Source organism: Panthera pardus, unplaced genomic scaffold, assembly GCF_024362965.1.
Source record: "Panthera pardus isolate Hobbes unplaced genomic scaffold, ASM2436296v1 HiC_scaffold_6, whole genome shotgun sequence".
Lineage (NCBI taxonomy): Eukaryota > Metazoa > Chordata > Mammalia > Carnivora > Felidae > Panthera > Panthera pardus.
The window spans coordinates 123,559,886-123,580,784 of NW_026526991.1; the positions used below are offsets into that span (position 1 = coordinate 123,559,886).

Here is a 20,899-nt window from a genome sequence, read left to right on the forward strand (position 1 = left end):
TGTCGACTCTGTGAGGCCATTATTACCTTGGTATCAAAACCAGCCCAACCTATGACAAGAAAACTATAGATTGATAACTCTAATTAATATAAATGTAAAAATACTAAACAAAATACAAGAAAGCCTCATCATGCAAGATATGAAAAGGATTATTCACCATGACAGGTAGAATTTATCTCAGGAATTTAGTTAGCTCAACATATGAAAACCCATCACTATAAAACACCACATTGATCAAGGAAAGGCCAAAACCACATGATCGTCTCAACAGATGCAGAAACACATGTGACAAACTCTCATGATAAAAACACTCGATACATGAGTCACAGAAGGGAACATCCTTACCTAACAAATTACATCCACAAAAAACCCTCACCTAACATCATACCTGATCGTAAAAGATTGAAAAATATTCCCCCTAATAGGAGTAGGATAAGAATATCTGTTACTACTTCTGTTCAACATTGCACTGGAGTTTCTAGCCAGGCAATTAGATAAGGAAATGAAATAAAAGGAATCTAGAATGGAAACAGAAAGTAAAACTATCTCTATTTGCAAATGACATGATCTTACACATAGACTTTCCTAAGGAACCATGTGATTACACTGGGCTCACTTGAACAGTCCAGATTAAATTTATTTTAAGGTCAGCTGATTAGCAACCATAGTACATCTATAAAGTCTTTTCACAAAAGTACCTAGGTTAGTTTTGACTGAAAAACCAAGGGTTGGGAATCTTGGGAGGTACATCTTGAGAATTCTGCCAGCACAATTAGGTAGGCATTATTTGGTTCTCCTGTTCCACTTGCTACATTTTAGGGTGGCTGACCAGTCTATGAAGCCTAAACTCGCTGAGTTCTTCTAAATTCTTCCTTGACTAATTCAGTTGTAGGACACACTGAATCAATGTATCTACTCATCAGTGTTGCCAGACTTCATTTGCAAAGAAATGAAATCCGCTGGGTCCTTTCCAACTGCTTTAATTGGTGAAATTCCCTGCCCACTTTCATTTGGGAACATAGCCGGCTACTGGCCATTTGGCTGTGGTTCAAAAGATATATTCTTTGAAATGTGTATTATATTTATTTTAATACACTACTATTTGATTTTATGAATTTCTGTTGAGTATATATTTTTTCACTTATGGCTAAATTAATTTGAAGAATATATACCCACATAAATTTAACATATAAACAAGCCATCTGCCTGTAAAGATAAGATTCCTGCCAAAAGAAAAACAAATGATACATAGGAAAAAAATTCCGTATTTTTACAGAGAAATTATGGAATGTGTTATTTTTAGCTCCAATCAGTGGAATAATATTGCTTACCTTAAAAAAATTTGACAGCTTGACTACTTATTGTTAAATGGAAAAATTTCATTGATGTCCTATCAGTTAATTCAAATAATCATCTAAGTTGTCAACTATGATTACCTGACTGGTGTATTACTCTGAATTTGAAATAAAAGAATTGGGAAAATAAACAGATATTATATTATCTAATAAAAAATAGACATCAATTTTGTTCAGGAATTCTGAAAACTTCACGTAGCTCACTAATTTAAAATGCACATGCATGCAGGCGCACATCCAGGACCTTGATATTATTAGCTTGACAATCAAAGAATTTGTGGAAGAAATAAAGCTCTCTGCAAAATACTACCGGAGGCAGAATGAATCACTAAGTACCAAATATGTATGCCCTTGAAATTCTTTGTGCAACTTCTCAGACACTGCCACACATCCATCAATGTCTTTCATTTCTGCTGCCTGGTTGGCCAGCAGCAGAAAGAGGACCGTCAACTGTGAAGGAGTTGGTAGAGGAGGGAAAACAGGGAAGGCAATGGTACTGAGGCACGAAATCAGTAACCTTTGGGTGACATAATTCTTGACATTCCCAAATATACTTTTGGCCTAATCTTCATTTCCAAAGACAGTATCCTCTAGCCAGAACAGACTGTATATCACTGCCTGAGCACACCGATACACCGAGCATCTCTACATGGTCCTTATGTGGTTCTTTCAGTAGCGAATATCATGTCTTTCACTTCCCTATTCACTGGAACACCACTCATCTCTCAAGTCCCTTCTCAAGCCCTGTCTTAAAGTGATGACATCAGGGGGTGCCTGGGTAGCTCAGTTGGTTGGGTGTCCGACTCTTGATTTCAGCTCCGGTCATGATATTAGGGCTCATGGGTTTGAGCGCTACATCGGGGCTCTGTGCTGACGGTGTGAAGCCTGCCTGAGATTCTCTCTCTCTGTCTCTCTCTCTAGCTCTGTCTCCCTCTAGCTCTCTGCCCCTCCCCCACTTGTGCATGTGCTCTCTCTCTCAAATATAAACTTAAAAAAAAGTGATGACATCAGTTCCCATTTAGAGTGGCTTTTTTCCCAGGGTCAGAATTTGCCTACATCCACAGAATAATACGCTCCGACTAACATCACAGCATTTTTCAAATTTCCCCTGTATTATAATTAATTGTTTTATTCTCAAGAATGCTTTCCAAAGAGATCATATCATATGCAACATATATTTCAATAGTCTTTATAGTATTCACAGCATTTGTCATGATGGCTTACCCACTCTAGGGTTAAAAAAAGCTTTTGAACTGAAATTCACAATTGTCACCACGTTATATAAATACATGTACATAAGCATAAATTTTCCATGTTTAATTATTTTTTTACTTTTAAAATGGTGTAACTACAATATTAAAAATGGAGCAAATAAAAGAATATACTGAATTCCATCCATAATACAAATCTTGTTTTTATTTTATTGTAGGGAACAGGCTTAACTACTAAAATAAAATCTCCTCCTTAATTGAAAATTCAGGTGAATTTTTAAGTAATAGCATAATGAAACTGATTCTTACACAGAATCAGAGTATACATCAAGGTACACCTCACCTATGTTTGCTACAAAAGTGAACACTAACCACTAAAATTAAGATTATAATTTATTTGTTAGTTCTTGGAGGAGGAATTTTATTTTATACTCATACATCCCCAGGAGTGCATATTGTCAGATGCAAAAATGCTCAACTAATGTTTACTGACAGCAAACTACGACTCATATATAAATCTCACTTGCCGGGGCACCTGGGTGGCTCAGTCGGTTAAGCGTCCGACTTCAGCTCAGGTCACGATCTCGCGGTCCGCGAGTTCGAGCCCCGCGTCGGGCTCTGGGCTGATGGCTCAGAGCCTGGAGCCTGCTTCCGATTCTGTGTCTCCCTCTCTCTGACCCTCCCCCGTTCATGCTCTGTCTCTCTCTGTCTCAAAAATAAATAAACATTAAAAAAAAATTTTTTTAAATAAAAAAAATAAAAAAAATAAATCCCACTTGCCACCAGATTTTGTATAGCCTGAGAGCTGAGGGTTGTTACATGGGTTAAATGGTTGAAAAAGTTTAAAAGAAAAATATTTTCTGACACGTGAAAATTATATGAATGATCAACTTCAGGGTCCATCAATAAAGTTTTATTATAACACAGCCATGCTTAATCTCTATGTATTACCAATGGCTACTTTCACAGTGTAATAGCAGAATTGAGTAGTTGGGACATAAACTGCATGATCTAAAAAGCCAAAACTATTTACTATCTGGTCCTTGAAGGAAAAAATATGCAGATTCCTAGAACAGAAAAGGTATAAGGTTTATGTCTCCATCACTAGATTGCGAGTTCACTGGGACAAGAACTGTGTTCTTCTACACTCTTATACCTGCAGGTCCTATAATATATGCAGAGCAATGTAGATCCTCAGTAAAAAGTGTTGGAAATAATAAATATATAAAATAACAAGTAAACATTAACTTTTCACTGATTTCAGAGATGAAGACTATAAAGACTGAGAAAACTTGATCTAGGAAGTGAATAGGAGGTTCTTTCCAGTTTTTGTCTCCTGCTATTTATTAGTAAAATAATACAACTCACTGTCTAAATAATGCAGCTCGCTAAGTAAGTATTCAGAAATACATTATGGTTCCTAGTGCCCTTCACAAAGGGCAGCATGGAACAATTTAGATATGCTGATGTGAGAACACCCAATGATAAACAGAACGCTTATACAGAAAAACCTACAAGTTGAGATCTCAGGAGGCTTTAAAGATAAACCAAAGCGGCATATTTTTATGAGAACAGAAACTTGGAGGAAAGGATCAGAACAAGGTAGATTCCTTCGGGCTATGGCCTGAGGTTAGGCTGCAGTGGTAGCTGGAGTGTGAGCCTAAATTCTTTTTTTTTTTTTTAATTTTTTTGAATGTTTATTTATTTTTGAGAGTGAGAGACAGAGTGTGAGAGGGGGAGGGGCAGAGAGAGAGGGAGACATAGAATCGGAAGCAGGCTCCAGGCTCTGAGCTGTCCAGCACAGAGCTCAATGCAGGGCTTGAACTCAAGGACCGCGAGATTGTGACCTGAGCTGAAGTTGGAAGGCCAACCGACTGAGCCACCCAGGTGCCCTGCGGCTAAAATCCTGATAGAAAGACTGTTCTCTTCTTGGCCAGAAGAATCAACCAAAGGAAGCTAGGACAGCCAGGTCCGCAATGAATAAAGGGAAGAATTCTGGGAAGAGGAGAGCCAGAAAAAGAGGTAGCCTGTGTTCTATGAAAAAACTACCCAAATCTCTGGCTAAAATTAAAACATGCATGTACAGGGAAGGTGTACTTCTAGTAAAGGTTAAAAGAACTGAATTGATATTTGAACTGCTGTGCACAACAAACAAAACATCTTCCATTGGAGGCTAAGCAAATTAACCAGCCACTTAAACTAAATTAGAAACACCTTAGAGAAAGATCTGGAAGTTCTCGTAAAACTGAACATACATCGACACAGCATTTCACTTCTATGTATTTACCCAAGAGATTTAAAAACAGAAAGACACAAAGACTTATATAGAAATGTTATAGCAGTTTTCTTCATCATATTTCAAAACAGGAAAAAACCATACATGTCCTTCAATGGGAGAATGGATGAATAAATTCATATAATTGCATACTACCTAGAAATAAAAAAGGAAAGAACTCATGATACATGATACATGCTACAACATGGATGAATCTGAAGCATTAGGCTAAGTGAAGAAAACTTTGAACAAAGTATGTATACTTTATGAGTTGATTTATATGAAGTTCCAGAACAGGCAAGACAAACCCACAGCAGAAGAAATTAAAACGGTGATTATCTTGGGAGTGGAGGATGGGAGCAAAGGTTGACTAGGAAGGTATATGAGGGAATTCTGTGGCGTGCCGATAAGGCTCTACATTTTGTGAGGTGCTTAGGTTGCACAGGTGAGTGCCTTTGTCAGAACTTATCAAATAGTACACTTATGATTGTGTTTGCATATAATGTAAATATGACCTCAAAATTAAAAAAAAAACTGTAATGAATATTGAATTCTAGCACAGGGCAAACACACTTTTTCTTAAAGTGCCGAATAGTTTAGGCTTTGTGGACCATATGGTCTCTGTCACAACCACTCAACTCCAAAGTTATAGCACAAAAGCAGCCACAGTCACTTTGTAAATGAGTAGGAGGGCCTGGGTTGTGATAAAACTTTCTTCCGGGGTGTCTGGGTGTCTCTACTGATTCTTGGTTTCAGCGCAAGTCATGATTTCACAGTTAGTGAGCTTGAGCCCCGAGTCGGGCTCCATGCTGACGGTGCAGAGCCTGCTTGGGATTCTCTCTCTCTCCCTCTCACAATAAATACATAAACTTTAAGAAAAAGGCTATAAAAAACCCACTGTATTTACAAAAACAGGCAAATGACCCACAGGCCATGTTTTGTTGACCACTGTGTCTAGATACTCGTATACTTGGGGCAAAGTGATTCCTGCAACTTCTTTGGAATGCATTGAAAATATGATGGATTGATAAATGGAGAAATGGATTGGCAGATGGATAGATAGATATTTGATAAAACAAATACAGTAATTTTAGATATATAACCTAAATTGTGGGTATATGGCTATTTATAGTAAAGTTTTCTGGAAACTTTTCATATGCTAGAAATAACTGTAATAAACTGGGATAGGGGCCATACAAATAAAAAATAAGTGGACATATAGACCCTGCTTATAGCTTACTAGGCAAAATAGAGTTAATATGGCCATGAATTAAGAAACACAGTGTAAACAAAACTTTCAAAGCTATTATATGCTACCCAGCAATCCCATATGATCAAAAAACTGCCCAGCAATGGGTCATTGCAGGTGCGGCCATAGAGAACAGGGGCACTGGCTGGCTCAGTCAGTTAAGCGACCAACTTTGGCTCAGGTCATGATCTCACCATTCATGAGTTTGAGCCCCGTATCAGGCTCTGTGCTGACAGCTCAGAGCCTGGAGCCTGCTTCAGATTCTGTGTGTGTGTGTGTGTGTCTCATAAATAAATAAACATTAAAAAAAAAACAACCTCATGTATCACCCTTAATATCACCTGAACTTCAGAATTATTTAAAACTCTATATTCTGATAAGTTCCAAGAAAAACTCATATTTAATTCTTTTTTTAATTAAAGTTTTACCATTGTTGAAAAGATGTATTTGAATTTTTGTAGTGATACCATTTCATCTAAATGTGATGCTATATACTTTTTTAAATCAATATTATGTTTTAATCACTGTGCCCTGAGCTTTAGTAGACTTCAAATATTGACACAGTGATGTTTTTAATGTTCTGATAGATTTTCAAACTTAGCTCTGAAAACTTCTCAAGGCATTGATTACATGATGAAAAATATTATTTTGGAGCACTACCAAATTATTTCAAGAGTAAATTAATCAAAAATTTTATTAATACTCATGAAATAAGGATTTTTGAATGAAGACATGATTCCAATAAGATTATTTTTCTATAAACATCTTCAAATAGCTAATATCTAAAGGCAGAACATTTGCTTATTTAAAATTATATGTAGACAATACTCATATTTTAGCATTTAATTGTAGTTACAAGAGATGCATCACTATTATTAAAATCATCAGCCTTCAATAACTTTGCCAGGCAATATTTTGCCGCTTTTTCCTATGAGGCTTTTCTTATGATTATTCCCACTTTACAGACAAGGAAATTGAGACTACATAACTAGCAGTTTGACAGGCAGGGTTCAAACCCATCTAGCCTGACTCCAGAGCTCTGAACTCAGACCAAGTGATCTCACTACAATGGTGTCTGTCTATATAACATCACAATTTTGATGTGAATTGCCCCCATTTTATCTCTTGACTATCAAACAAATCAGCATGAGAGAAGAGTAGGAAGAAAAACAAAGAAAAAGGGAGGAAATGGAGGAGGGAAGGAAAGAGGGAAGCCGGAAGCAGAATGACAGAGATCCTGGTTGTCTAACTCCCAAGATGAGGAGGCCCAAAAGAAGAATAGAACAAGAGCCATAGGCAACAAAAAGATAAAATATCAGATATTCTGTCCATGAAGAAGACTAGGATAAGTAAATGTATGCTGTGAAAAGTTTTTAAGTAAAAGAAAGAAGCAGCAGGGAGATTCTAAAGGAGAGATACACAGAATCAAACAACTGGCAAGGTATTGCAATGGCTAAAAATTGGGAACCAGATTCAATATCATCACCATCTAACATAACTGGATATGTAATAAAAATGTTATATATTGCAGTGAGTCATTGCTCCTGTTTGTGAAGTTGGTCCCTTGTTTGAATAAAATTGGCTTATTCCTAACAATTGTTAACAGTTATTTTTGAAAAAGTATTTTTGCCAAACAAAATAACAAAGCCAAGCAAAGTAACAAACTCCAGTTCACTTACATCGAAGTTAAAGTCAGGAACACCAAAATTATTCAGAAATGTACTAAATAGCAACTTTTTTTGAATATCAGATGTTTTATGGCAAGTTTTACCAACAACATCCCATTTAGCTCTTATATCAACTACCTACAGACTAAGGATCATTGTTCCCCTCCTCAGAGCTGAGAAAAACACAGCTTAAGAAAGTAAATTGCTCAAGATCATATAGCTTGTAAATGATGGAGCCAGGATTCTAATTCCACATGTATAAGTATTCGTGGAATTGCATGTAAACATTTGTAAACATACATAAACGTTTCCAAAGAATTAATGCCTAATACCCAAAGATTGGCTTGCTTTAAATTATCTCTAGGGAAATACTCACATTTAAAATTTGATTGTGTTTATTTGAGAAAAGCATCACTTTTACAAAAAAATCACCAGCCTTCAATTAGTTATGCCAGGCAATATACGACCTCTTTTCATATCAAGTATAAGCCCATCAGATGAGGAAAGGCATACAGTTGATTTTTGTTCACTAAAATATCTTAATCACCTGGTACAAAATGGCGAATGAATGTGAAGTTGGTTAGTTATCAAATAAAGAAATGAATAATGTCTGGCCCCAGAGCCACCTTAAGGACTACTGAGCAGCCCATGGGAGCTGAAATCAGCATAGCCAAGAGCAAAATAATATGATTAATTAATCTATGTAGCATTATCACATTAAATTTTACATTTTCCATGAAGAGTCAAAATAGCTAGAAAATCCCAAGGATTATTTAGATAGACCTTTAGGACCCCAGGAACCCAATTTTGAGAATCCAATGTGATATTTTATATAATAAACATCTTGAAAGTGGTTAAAGAATGCATAAAGTTAGACATTATAATAATTGATAAATACAATCACCCAATAATTGCTATATAAATAATCAACCACTTGACCAAAACAAAAAAAGAAGAAAAGAAAAAAGAAAGAAATTCGAAGCATTTACCAGACATATTACCACTGTGATCATAAAATGGAAGTGAGTGACCGGCCATCCCATTTCTCTTTGTCCAACCAGGTTGCAGACTCCGATCTTGTGTCATACTACAGAGCCCATTCTCAAAATCACATCTTTCATAATTGGAGCCTAATTGAGAGAGGAAAAAAATGAGCTTTCAGAACCCCATTTGGCTTAAGAAATCAGACAATAATAGAAAAAAAAAAAGCTCAGCCACAAATGGCAGAAGTAGATTAACATAAGGACTATTTTCCCCATTTTAAGTCTACTTTATTAATGTAGAGCTTTTTCTGCAGATGACATTCCAATAAATCACCACACACAGAAGCCAGAAGCCCGTGTGGTCAAACAGAAAGAAGGCCACTTAGGGTCAGAAGACTGAGGACCTAAGCTCGGTTTTGTCTCCTATTACCCGAGTGCTTTAGCTAAACCACTTAACCACAGCAAGCCCTTTTCTTCCCTTGTAAGATTAGAATAATGACATCCTGCCCTCTCTCGCTCAAATGATTGCTATGGGAATCTAATGACATAATTCATATAAAATACAACTCTTAGAACCATAAAATATGAGGAATTATGATTGTTATATCTTCAACTCCACCTTGATATGCCCCAGGCATATCAGAATTTCAGGAGTGGGCAGACCAAATCACCCAGGACTGAAACTCAAAGATCCATAGCTGTGATGCACTCCTGGAACTAAACAGAGCACCTTCCTGTTACATATCATTGTTCTTGGAATTCTGGGTGCTTTTATCACAACAAAGGCGATTTCTGGCCCTTTTTGTATTTGTCCTGAGTTTAAGTGATCCAAGAGGCTTGGTAGAAGCTGAAGGGTTTGGACATTTGGTTGTTCACAATAACAATCAGGTAGGGCTTTATTTCATTATCCAACATCTGCAAAGGTCCCTCTCTAAAAAATAGATTATCTCAACCACAAATAGCCCCTGCTGGACTATACTTCTCAGCAACTGTGGAGATTTTCCTTTGACAAGTTTGTTCTTGCCCTGACTGGTTGCATTAGCCACTGTGGGAATAGATATGCTGGTTAATAGTTAGGCTGTGCTTGGCAACCCAGTCACGAAATCATAATTTGACTTAAGCTCCTTACGGGCAAAATATTATATAATAATAATAGATCTGGTGCATGTTCTTGAGATCATACAGGAGTACTCAAAGCTGATTTAGAAATATCACTTAATGACATTAAGTAAACGTGCTTTCTTGCCGGTGGTCTATTTCATTTATTTTACGCCTAGATCCCTTATTTTGAAAAATTTCATGGTCCAGCTATATTCTGTAATAACAGGAATCTTAATAGCTACAATTTATCAAGAACAAACAATAGTTTGTTCTGTGCTAGGCATTCTATTTGCAGTAGTTTATTTATTCCTTACATCAACCTTATGAAGGAGGCATTTTCTTCGATTTTAAAAAGTGAGGAAACTTGGGCCATGTGTCATTACAAGGCATAAAGTAGCTCGCCCGAGACAGAATAGCTAGTGAGCGCTGGCACTAACATTAGAACCCAGGTCTTTCTGACCTCAGAACATGAGTTCTTAAAGCTCATCTTCTGAGGTCTAATTATTAGTCCGCTGTTCTATTTTTATCAAAAGCCTACAAAGTTCTATGAGAATTTCTAGTCGGCCTGAGGGAACCAGTATTTCCAGACAGAATTGATGTCATCCCATCCAAAAGCTAAGAAATTTGATTAGTCTATGAATCATACCATGGCTAAATTTACAATTGCCATAAGGCCTTTGAAATATTTAAAATAACCGGAATACGCCAATTATTACCTCATGGACCTCTCGTAACCCAGAGAATCTGATTGAACAAAAAAGGAACTAAACTATATAATTATTTGTATAAATGTGTGCGTGTCATTCAATGAACTATGCATGTATCTGCATTAGTATATTTTCAAATTTCCTGTAGTTCCCAGCAATTTTTACAACAATCTATATGTGATTCTAAAGTATTCTAAACTGTTTTTATCACCAGGTTTCAGCAATTGTGTGTATAAAATGTACATACATTCTCACGTAAGTGTCAGACATTTTTTAAATACCAAGAAACTACTTTGCATTACAATTACTTCGTTGATGTCTATTTGCAATGTCTTTTGTTCTTTTTAACACATAAAGATTATGATAATGATTTCTGGAAGTGTTAAAACTAGAAAAATAGCTAAATAGAACATTTTTTCCTTTGGAATAGTCTCAACAGGGGTTCTTTTTGTTATAAAATAAATCTAATGAGCACACACTTTCAAGTAATTCTTATAAAAATCACAAACTCCTAATAACCACTGGATTATTCAAAAATTGCATCCGAAAATTTTCAATTTATTTTCCCCCAACAGAGAATTGTATATTTTAAACCGTTTGAACAATGTTTCTTGAATTGTAGCTGATTTGCCTTTTTGTTCCATATGCCACACATCTACATTCAAGTCTGAAACTATTTGTTAAAATCTGCCTACATAGAGATTTTTGCCTCCACAGCCATCACTAAATGGTGTTGAGTAAGGCCACAGTTGGACAGGATATGGAACAATAACGAGCAGTGTGCAAGAACTTATCAGTAGAATCCATGTTCCTGGGCTATTTGAGTGCGTGGAACTCATCATTTTTCCAATTTGTGATCTCAAAGGTCAGACATGCTGTAGTCAAAGAAGGAGACTGTCTCCATGTTGTGATCTGAGGGTGCTTAGAAGGCCCAATAATCCCCTGAATTGTCTTCCACAGTGCCAGATTCGCATTAAAAATTCGCTGAAGTGTTCCTCAGAATCAATCACTGACACCATCACAGGAAGAAAAATATTAACTTATATTCCTCAGTGATAGTTGACGTAGGGCACTTTTCTGAGAAAATGTGAAGGAACAGAATAAACTTTTAACAGTGGTAATGGTGAAGAAATTGGTACAGACCTCAGGATTGGGTATATCATCACAATATAAAGTTCTTAGAAGACGGAAAATATCAGAATTAGGAAAAATCTAGAAAGGGAGAGGTAGAAGAAACTAAAAGCAAACCACTTATTTCACAGTTTTGCTTGGGCCTATATTAATAGTGCACATCTCTCTTCCTCCTAAAAGGTCTACGAGGCACAATTGTAGTCTTAATGATGAGTCCTGCTCTTTTCTGAAAAAGTGTGGCAAAATACACAACACAAAATGTACCTTTCAACCATTTTTAAGTGTACTGGTCCATAGTACTAAATACATTCACATTGCTATGCAACCATTGCCACCATCCAACCCCAGAGTCTTTTTTTTGTTCCAGCTGAAACTCCATACCCAATAACACTAACTTCCCATTATCTCCTTCCTGACCCCACCACTCTACTGGCACCCACCATACAGTATACAGTATATAGTATAGTATTGTTGTATCATGTAATAATTCTGCTTTTAATTATCTGCCATTTCGCAGAAAAGCTAAAAGATTTTGCATTCCCACCACATTGCACAAGCGTTCCAATATCTCAACATCTTTGCCAACACTTGTTATTTCCTGGGGGTTTGTTTGCTTATAATAGCCATTCTAATGGGTATGAGCTGATAATCTCATTTTTACTTTGATTTGCTTTTCCCTAGTGACCAGTGATATTGAACTTTTCATGTGCTCACTCACATTTGTATATTGTCTTTGGAGAAATATCTGTTCAAATCTGTGTTCATTTTTAAATGAGGTTGTTTGGGGGTACCTGGATGGCTCAGTCGGTTAAGTGTCTGACTACAGCTCAGGTCATGATCTCACAGTTCGTGGGTGTGAGCCCTGAGTTGGGGTCTGTGCTGACAGCTCAGAGCCTGGAGCCTGCTTCAGATTCTGTGTCTCCCTCTCTCTCTGCCCCTCCCCTCCTCGCACTCTGTCTCTCTCAAGAATAAATAAACATTAAAAAATTAAATCAGGTTGTTTGTAGTTGTTGTGAGAGTTCTTTATGTATTCTGCATATCAACTTCATATCAGATATATGACTTGCAAATATTTTTTTTCTGATTCCATGGATTGCCTGTCATTCTGCTGGTGTCCTTGGATACACAAAAGTTTTTCATTTTGATGAACTCTAATTTATCCAGTTGGTTGTTTTTTTTTTTTTGGTACCTATGATTTTGGCGTCATATCCAAGAAATCATTGCCAAATCCAATATTGTGAAGCTTTTCCCATGATTTCTTCTAAGAGTTTTATACTTACAGTTCTTACATTTAGGTTTTCAACCCATTTTGAGTCAATTTTGTATACAGTGTAAGGTAGGGACCCAACTTTAATTTTTTTTTTTTTTTTTTGCATGGAGATATACAGTTTTTACAACACTATTTATTCAAACGGCTGTTCTTTCTCTACTGAATGGTCTTGGCTCCCTTGTCAAAAATCATTTGAGCACATATGAAAGCTTATTTATGGGCTCACTATTCTATTCCATTGGCTTATGTGTCTGTCTTTATGCCAACACTACACTCTTATAACTACTGTAGCTTTGTAACAAGTTTTGACATCAGGAAGTATAAAGGCCATAGCTTGTTTTTTTTTTTTTCAAAATCGTTTTGGTCATTTGGGGTCCCCTGAGATTCCATATGCATTCGAGAATGGATTTTACTATTTCCACAAAAAATATTCTCTGGATTTTGATAGGAATTACACCGAATCTGTACATCACTTTGGATGATACTGACATCTAAAAAAATATTGATTCTTCCAATCTGTGAACATGAGATGTCTTTCCATTTATTTGTTTCTTCTTTAATTTCTTTTAGCAATAATTTTTAGTTTTCTATGCACATGTCTTTTGCCTCCTTGGTTATGTTTTATTTTGTAGAGGAAGAAGAAATGTATTTTTGTTGAAGTATCATTTACATACAATATTATATGAGTTTCAGGTGTACAACATAGTGATTCAATATGTATACACCTTGCAAAATGATCACCACAAAAGTCTAGTTGCCATCTGTCACTGTACAAAATTTTTACATTATTGTCTTACATATTCTCTATGCTATACATTACATCCCCATGTCTTCTTTATTTTATAACTGGAAGACTGTACCTTTTAATCCCCTTCACATATTTTCCTCTATCTCCTCGTCCCTCTCCCCTCTGGCAACCATCCGTTTGTTGTCTATATCTATGAGTCTGTTTCTCTTCTATTCTGTTTATTCACTTGTTTTGCCCTTTAGACTCCACATACAAGTAAAATCATATGGCATTTGTCTTTCTCTGCCTAGCTTATGTCACTTAGCATAATACCCTTTAGGTTTATCCATGTCATCACAAATGGCAAGATTTCATTCTTTTTTATGGCTAAGTAATATTTCATTATATACCACATCTTTTTATCCATTCATCTATTGCTTGCTACAAGTGGCTTCCATATCTTGGCTATTTTAAATTATGCTATGATGAACACAGCAGTGCATATATATTTTCAAATTAGTGTTTTCACCTTCTTCAGATAACTACCTAGAAATGGAGTTTTGGGATCGCATGATAGTTCTATTTTTAGCTTTTTGAGGAACTTCCACACTGTTTTCCACAGTGACCATACCAATTGACATTCTCACCAACAGTGCAGAAGGATTCCCTTTTCTACACATCCTCACCAACATTTGTTACTTATTGTCTTTTGATAATGGTCATTCTGACAGGTGTGAGACAGTGTCTCCTTGTTTTGATTAGCATTTCCCTGACAATTAGTGATGTTGAGCTTCTTTTCATGCACCTGTTGGCCAAATCTATGTCTTGTTTGGAAAAATGTCAGTTCAGAACCTCTGCCCATTTCTTTTAAAAAAAATGTTTAATGTTTATTTCATTTTTGAGAGAGAGAGACAGAGCGTGGGCAGGGGAAGGGCAGAGAGAGAGAAGAAGACACAGAATCTGAAGCAGGCTCCAGGCTCCGAGCTGTCAGCAGAGGCCAACATGGGGCTCAAACCTGCGAACCGTGGGATCATGACCTGAGGCAAAGTTGGACACTTAACGGACTGAGCCACCCAGGCACCTCTGCCCATTTCTTAACTGAAATGTTTTTGTTTCTTGATATTGTGTTGTATGAATTCTTCATATATTTTGAATGTTAACTCCATATCAGATATATCATTTGAGAATACCTTCCCCCATTCAGAGGTTGTCCTTTCATTATGTTGATGGCTTCCTTCACTGTGCAAAAGTTTTTTAGTTTGATGTCAACCCATTTGTTTATTTTTGTTTTTGTTGTCCTTGCCGGAGGAGACAGATCAAAAAAAATATTTATAAGACATGTCTAAGATCTTACTGCCTATGTTTTCTTCCGGGAGTTTTATGGTTATGGGTCTTACATTTAAACGTTTAATCCATTTTTAGTTCATTTGCTTATATGGTGTAAGAGAGTGGTCCATTTCCATTATTTTGTATGCTGCAACCCAATTTTCCCAACACCATCTATTGAAGATATCTTTTCTTCATTGTATATACTTGTCTTTTTTTATATACATTAAGTGACCATATAAGTGTACATTTATTTCTGGGTGCTCTATTCTGTTCCAATGATTTATGTGTCTGATTTGTGTGTGTGTGTGTGCATGAGTACCATTGTGTTTTGATTGTAATAGGAGTGTAGTATAGTTCAAAATCTGGGAGCATGATACCTCCAGCTATGTTCTTCTTTCTTAAGACTGCTTTGGCTATTTGGGTTTTTCTATGGCTCCCCACAAATTTTAGGATTATTTGTTCTAGTCCTGTAAAAAAAACTGCCATTGATATTCTGATAAGGATTGCATTGAATCTGTAAATTGTTTTAGGTAGTATGGACATTTTAACAATGTTAATTCTTCTAATCCATGAGTATAATATATCATTCTACTTATTTGTGTCACCTTCAATTTCTTCATCAATGTCTTGTGGTTTTCAGAGAAGGTCTTCCAACATCTTGGGTAAAGTTATTTATCTAAGTATTTTATTCTTTTTGATGCAATTGTAAATTGCATTGTTTTCTTAATTTCTCTTTCTGATAGTCTGCTATTAGTTTGTAGAAACTAATTTCTGTATATTAATTTTGTACCCTACAATTTTACTGAATTCATTTAGTAGGTATAATAGTTCCTTTGGTGGAGTCTTTATGATTTTCTATATGCAGCATCATGTCATCTGCAAAGAGTAACAATCTTAGTTCTTGGATGCCTTGTATTTCTTTTTCTTGCCTAATTGCTATGGCTAGCACTTCGAGCACTATTCTGAATAAAAGTGGCAAGAGTGGGCATCTTTGTCTTAGAGGAAAAGCTTTCCTGCTTTTAGAAGAAAAGTTTTCAGTTTTTCCCCATTGAGTATGATGTTAGTATGGGTTCATCACATACAGCCTTTACTATGTTGACATACAATCCCGCTATAACCATTTGGTTAAGAGTTTTTATCATAAATGGATGTTGAATTTTGCCAAGTGCTTTTTTTTTCATCTGTTGAGGTGGTTCCTAAGTATTTTATTCCATTTGATGCTACTGTAAATGGAATTGTTTTCTTAATCTCTTTTTCAGATTGGTCATTGTTAGTATATAGAAACACAACTGGTTTTTGTGTATTGATTTTGTGTCTTGCAATTTTGCTAAATTTGTTTATTTGTTCTAACAGGTTTGTTTAAAATAACCTTTGAGTTATCTACATTAAGATCACATTTTCTGTGAAGAGATGATTTTACTTGTTCATTTCCAATTTGAATACTTTTCTTGTCTAAATACTCTGACTGGGACTTTCAGTAGTACACTGATAGAAGAGATGAAAGATGGCATCTTCGCTTTGTTCCAGATCTTAGAGGAAATGCTTTCAGTCTTTCAACATTGAGTATGATGTTAGCTGTGGGTTTCTCATATATAAACTTTGTGTTGAGGTAATTTCCTTCTATTCCAAGTTTGTTAAGTGTCTTTAACTCCTTCCCCGTTTGAGCAAAGCTCTGGATTACATAGCCAAAAAATTTTACATGCCACTTATTTTACTATTTAGAGAATTATTTCCTTCATGTAGATAACATATTAAAACATTGTCCACAAAAATTATCTCCCTCACTCTCATTTAACATAAAAATCAATGGCCAGTTCCTACAAGGGATGAGAGGAATCTAAGATCTTCGAATTAAATAAAAGTAAAATTTAATTATTCTGAAAAGTAAATTTCAGTGAGTTTGCTCTTATTTGGCCTCATAAATTGAAAATATTAATTAATCTTTATAAGGAAATATTTATCTTTCACACTGAATTAATTTTAATATTTTCATTGAGACAGACACAGGAAAAATCCTAACTCACAAAGGTACACGATGGCAAATGGAATTAGCACTTTCAGAGCTCACACCAGAATTATCCAATATTATTTTGGTTAGCTTCTTGTCATATAATCACCTTTATTCTCAAGTCATTGAGACTGTCTTTGATAAGAATTGAGTCATTGACAGTATCAAGACAATGAGAAAAGGATACCCAAACCATGTTTAAACTTTAACATTGTTTCAGGATTAGTAAACTTCAAAGAAGTTCAAAGGAATGTTTGTGAGTGCCTGGTGATTTCTGTAGAAATATTGACAGGGCATGGCATTAACTCCGGGCTACAGCAGTATTCACTAGAGTATTATAAATGTCGCATAGCTGTTTACATATAATTTTCTATTCCAGAGTAGTAGCTTAGCCAAAGCGTCTTATGGCTTTTCAGTAGTATCTATAATGGTGAATACAGGGACTCTAATAGGAAGTTATATCATCTTGCGTGAAGGAACTTTGCATGACATAAACTAATTTGGGAACAAATAAACTCCTGTCATGTTTTTTTCCTTCCCTAAATAGGTTTTCAATTTCTTTCAAAATAAGCAAAATTTTTCTTCCAAATCCAACCAAGCATTTCAAGAGTTATGCATTCACTTGAAAGTCAAAATTATTTCTGGGTAGTAAAGAACATTATATTTTATTTCCATCTTTTATGGAAACTTATTTAAAAAGTTGTGATTCAAGGTTATTGCCTTCATAAATTTGGTAACTTTAAAAACAGAATGCAAAGCTTTTCTCAGGATTCCTAGCCAAGCCTTTAGTGCCAACATGCACGTGTAGAAATGGTGTTTTTTGACAGAGAAGGTACGTAGGATGACAAGAATTGCAGGAGTTCTGACTATGTATATATTTTGGCTTCAGAAGCTATTTTGCTTGTGGAAAAAACAGTCTTCTATTTGGTGTCACCAGGTGTCTTTGAACATTTTTCAGGGAACTGGGACACCTGGGTGGCTCAGTTGGTTGGGTGTCCGACTTCAGCTCAGGTCATGATCTCACAGTTCATGAGTTCGAGTCTTCTGTCAGGCTCTGTGTTGACAGCTCAGAGCCCAGAGCTTGCTGCTGATTCTGTGTCTCCCTCTCTCACTCTGCACCTCCCCCACTCATGCTCTGTCTCTCTCCATCTTTCAAAAATGAATAAACGTTTAAAAAAAAACAAAGAAAATATTTAAGGGAACTCATAAACCAAATGTCTTTCTTGGACAAAATCAATTTGCACACTTGGGTTTGCAGAACAAGCAGGGACTGCATTCTGAGACCGAGTAGTTTCATCCAATTCCACGATGAAAGAAAACAGTGCAGCAGATAAATCCAACCAGTTAGCAAACCAGTAATTAGCCAGTCTAATATTTATGGACTCTATGTGCCAATCAGTCTTCTAGGAAATGGGGTGAGCGAGGCAAATTTCCTGTCCTTATGAAGTTAATATTTTGCTTTTCCATGACCTCCTTCAAAATATTAATGAAACTGTTGGCACCTCTGGAAGGCTCACACCCATGTCGGCAAAGACTGGAGCCTTCGAAGATTTGGGGTGCTTTCGTAAAGGTCTTATGAATCTAAAACCTACAACCCTCTTGGGTCATCTTAAGGACTAGAATTCTAGAATGAGGACCTGTTCCCATCTGAAACCAAATCAGAATATTGTATCTTAACCCCACACCCAAAATGAGTATTTCTCTGGGCTTACCTAAAAATTCAGACACAAATTCCAACTTTTGGAATATGAAGATAATTCTTCATAGTCTCACTATTTGCTCCCCAGTGGAGCCCGATGCTGTGACTGTGTATTTTGGTGAATTCCACAGTTATGCCTGTGATGCCCAGGCAGAAGAAAAATTGAAAAAGCAGTAAATTGGAATATATAAAATAACAGTTTCAGTATATCAAAGTGTTACAAATAAAATGAAAGAGGAACAATGCTTTCAATGTGTTTGACAAATAGTTCTCTTTCAGGTAAATATATCAAATGAAAGATGTGGTCTCTCATGGAAATATGGGTAAAAGTTGAAAAGGCAACTCACAAAACTTTCAGAAAGGGAAACAACCACACATGATGAAGTGATCAACTTCACTGGCAATCATAAGTCACAGTTGAGTTTTGAGGGAAAAAAGAGATAGGAGAAAGAGACTAAAGGAATTCTGGTCAGCATCATGTCACCTACATGTCTAATATGACTTTGCTTCACTTCTATAATAAGCACAATAGAGCAGCTAACAGAAAGCTATTTATTATTTGTAAAATGCCATTTTATTTTCATTTTAAAAACAATATATGCCATTTTAGAAAAGTTGACATATAAATATGCACAAAAAAAGTCACTAATAAGTCCAACACATAGCCATTATTCTGTCTAGTGCTTTTTAAAGTTTACTTATTTATTTTAGAGAGAGAGAGAGAGATAGTGAGAGCAGAGTTACGGCAGAGACGAGGGAGAGAGAGAATCCCAAGCAGGTTCCACACTGTCTGTGCAGAACTGTACTGGGGGCTCAGTCTCACAAACTGTGAGATCATAACCTGAACTGAAATCAAGAATCAAATGCTATTTGACAAAATTCAGCATCCTTTCTTAATAAAAACCCTTGAGAAAGTCGGGATAGAAGGAACATAACTAAACATCATAAAAGCCATTTATGAAAAGCACACAGCAAATATCATCCTCAATGGGGAAAAACTGAGAGCTTTCCCATTGAGATCAGGAATACGACAGGGATGTCCACTCTCACCGCTGTTGTTTAACACAGTGTTGGAAATCCTGGCATCAACAATCAGACAACAAAAGGAAATCAATGGCATCAAAATGGGAAAAGATGGAGTCAAGCTTTCACTTTTTGCAGATGACATGATATTATACATGGAAAATCCGATAGACTCCACCAAAAGGCTGCTAGAACTGATACATGAATTCAGCAAAGTCGCAGGATACAAAATCAATGTACAGAAATCAGTTGCATTCTTATACACTAATAATGAAGCAACAGAAAGACAAATAAAGAAACTGATCCCATTCACAATTGCACCAAGAAGCATAAAATACCTAGGAATAAATCTAACCAAAGATGTAAAAGATCTGTATGCTGAAAACTATAGAAAGCTTATGAAGGTAATTGAAGAAGATATAAAGAAATGGAAAAACATTCCGTGCTCATGGGTTGGAAGAATAAATATTGTCAAAATGTCAATACTACCCAAAGCTATCTACACATTCAATGCAATCCCAATCAAAATTGCACCAGCATTCTTCTCGAAGCTAGAACAAGCAATCCTAAAATTCATATGGAACCACAAAAGGCCCCGAATAGCCAAAGCAATTTTGAAGAAGAAGACCAAAGCAGGAGGCATCACAATCCCAGACTTTAGCCTCTACTACAAAGCTGTCATCATCAAGACAGCATGGTATTGGCACAAAAACAGACACATAGACCAATGGAATAGAATAGAGACTCCAGAATTGGACCCACAAAAGTATGGCCAACTAATCTTTGACAAAGCAGGAAAGAACATCCAATGGAAAAAAGACAGTCTCTTTAACAAATGGTGCTGGGAGAACTGGACAGCAACATGCAGAAGGTTGAAACTAGACCACTTTCTTACACCATTCACAAAAATAAACTCAAAATGGATAAAGGACCTGAATGTGAGACAGGAAACCATCAAAACCCTAGAGGAGAAAGCAGGAAAAGACCTCTCTGACCTCAGCCACAGAAATTTCTTACTTGACACATCCCCAAAGGCAAGGGAATTAAAAGCAAAAATGAACTATTGGGACCTCATGAAGATAAAAAGCTTCTGCACGGCAAAGGAAACAACCAACAAAACTAAAAGGCAACCGACGGAATGGGAAAAGATATTTGCAAATGACG

The 20,899-nt window shown here is 36.1% G+C and overlaps 1 protein-coding gene across 2 annotated transcripts in view; it reads right to left on the reverse strand.

The window, feature by feature from the left end:
* MALRD1 (MAM and LDL receptor class A domain containing 1) overlaps positions 1 to 20,899 on the reverse strand; it is a 770,287-nt gene that overhangs the window by 742,040 nt on the left and 7,348 nt on the right. For both annotated transcript variants that reach the window (XM_053896000.1, XM_019460623.2), the window contains exon 2: positions 8,747 to 8,887. In XM_053896000.1, the coding sequence (XP_053751975.1) occupies positions 8,747 to 8,887 (141 nt within the window). The remainder of the gene's footprint in view (positions 1 to 8,746; positions 8,888 to 20,899) is intronic.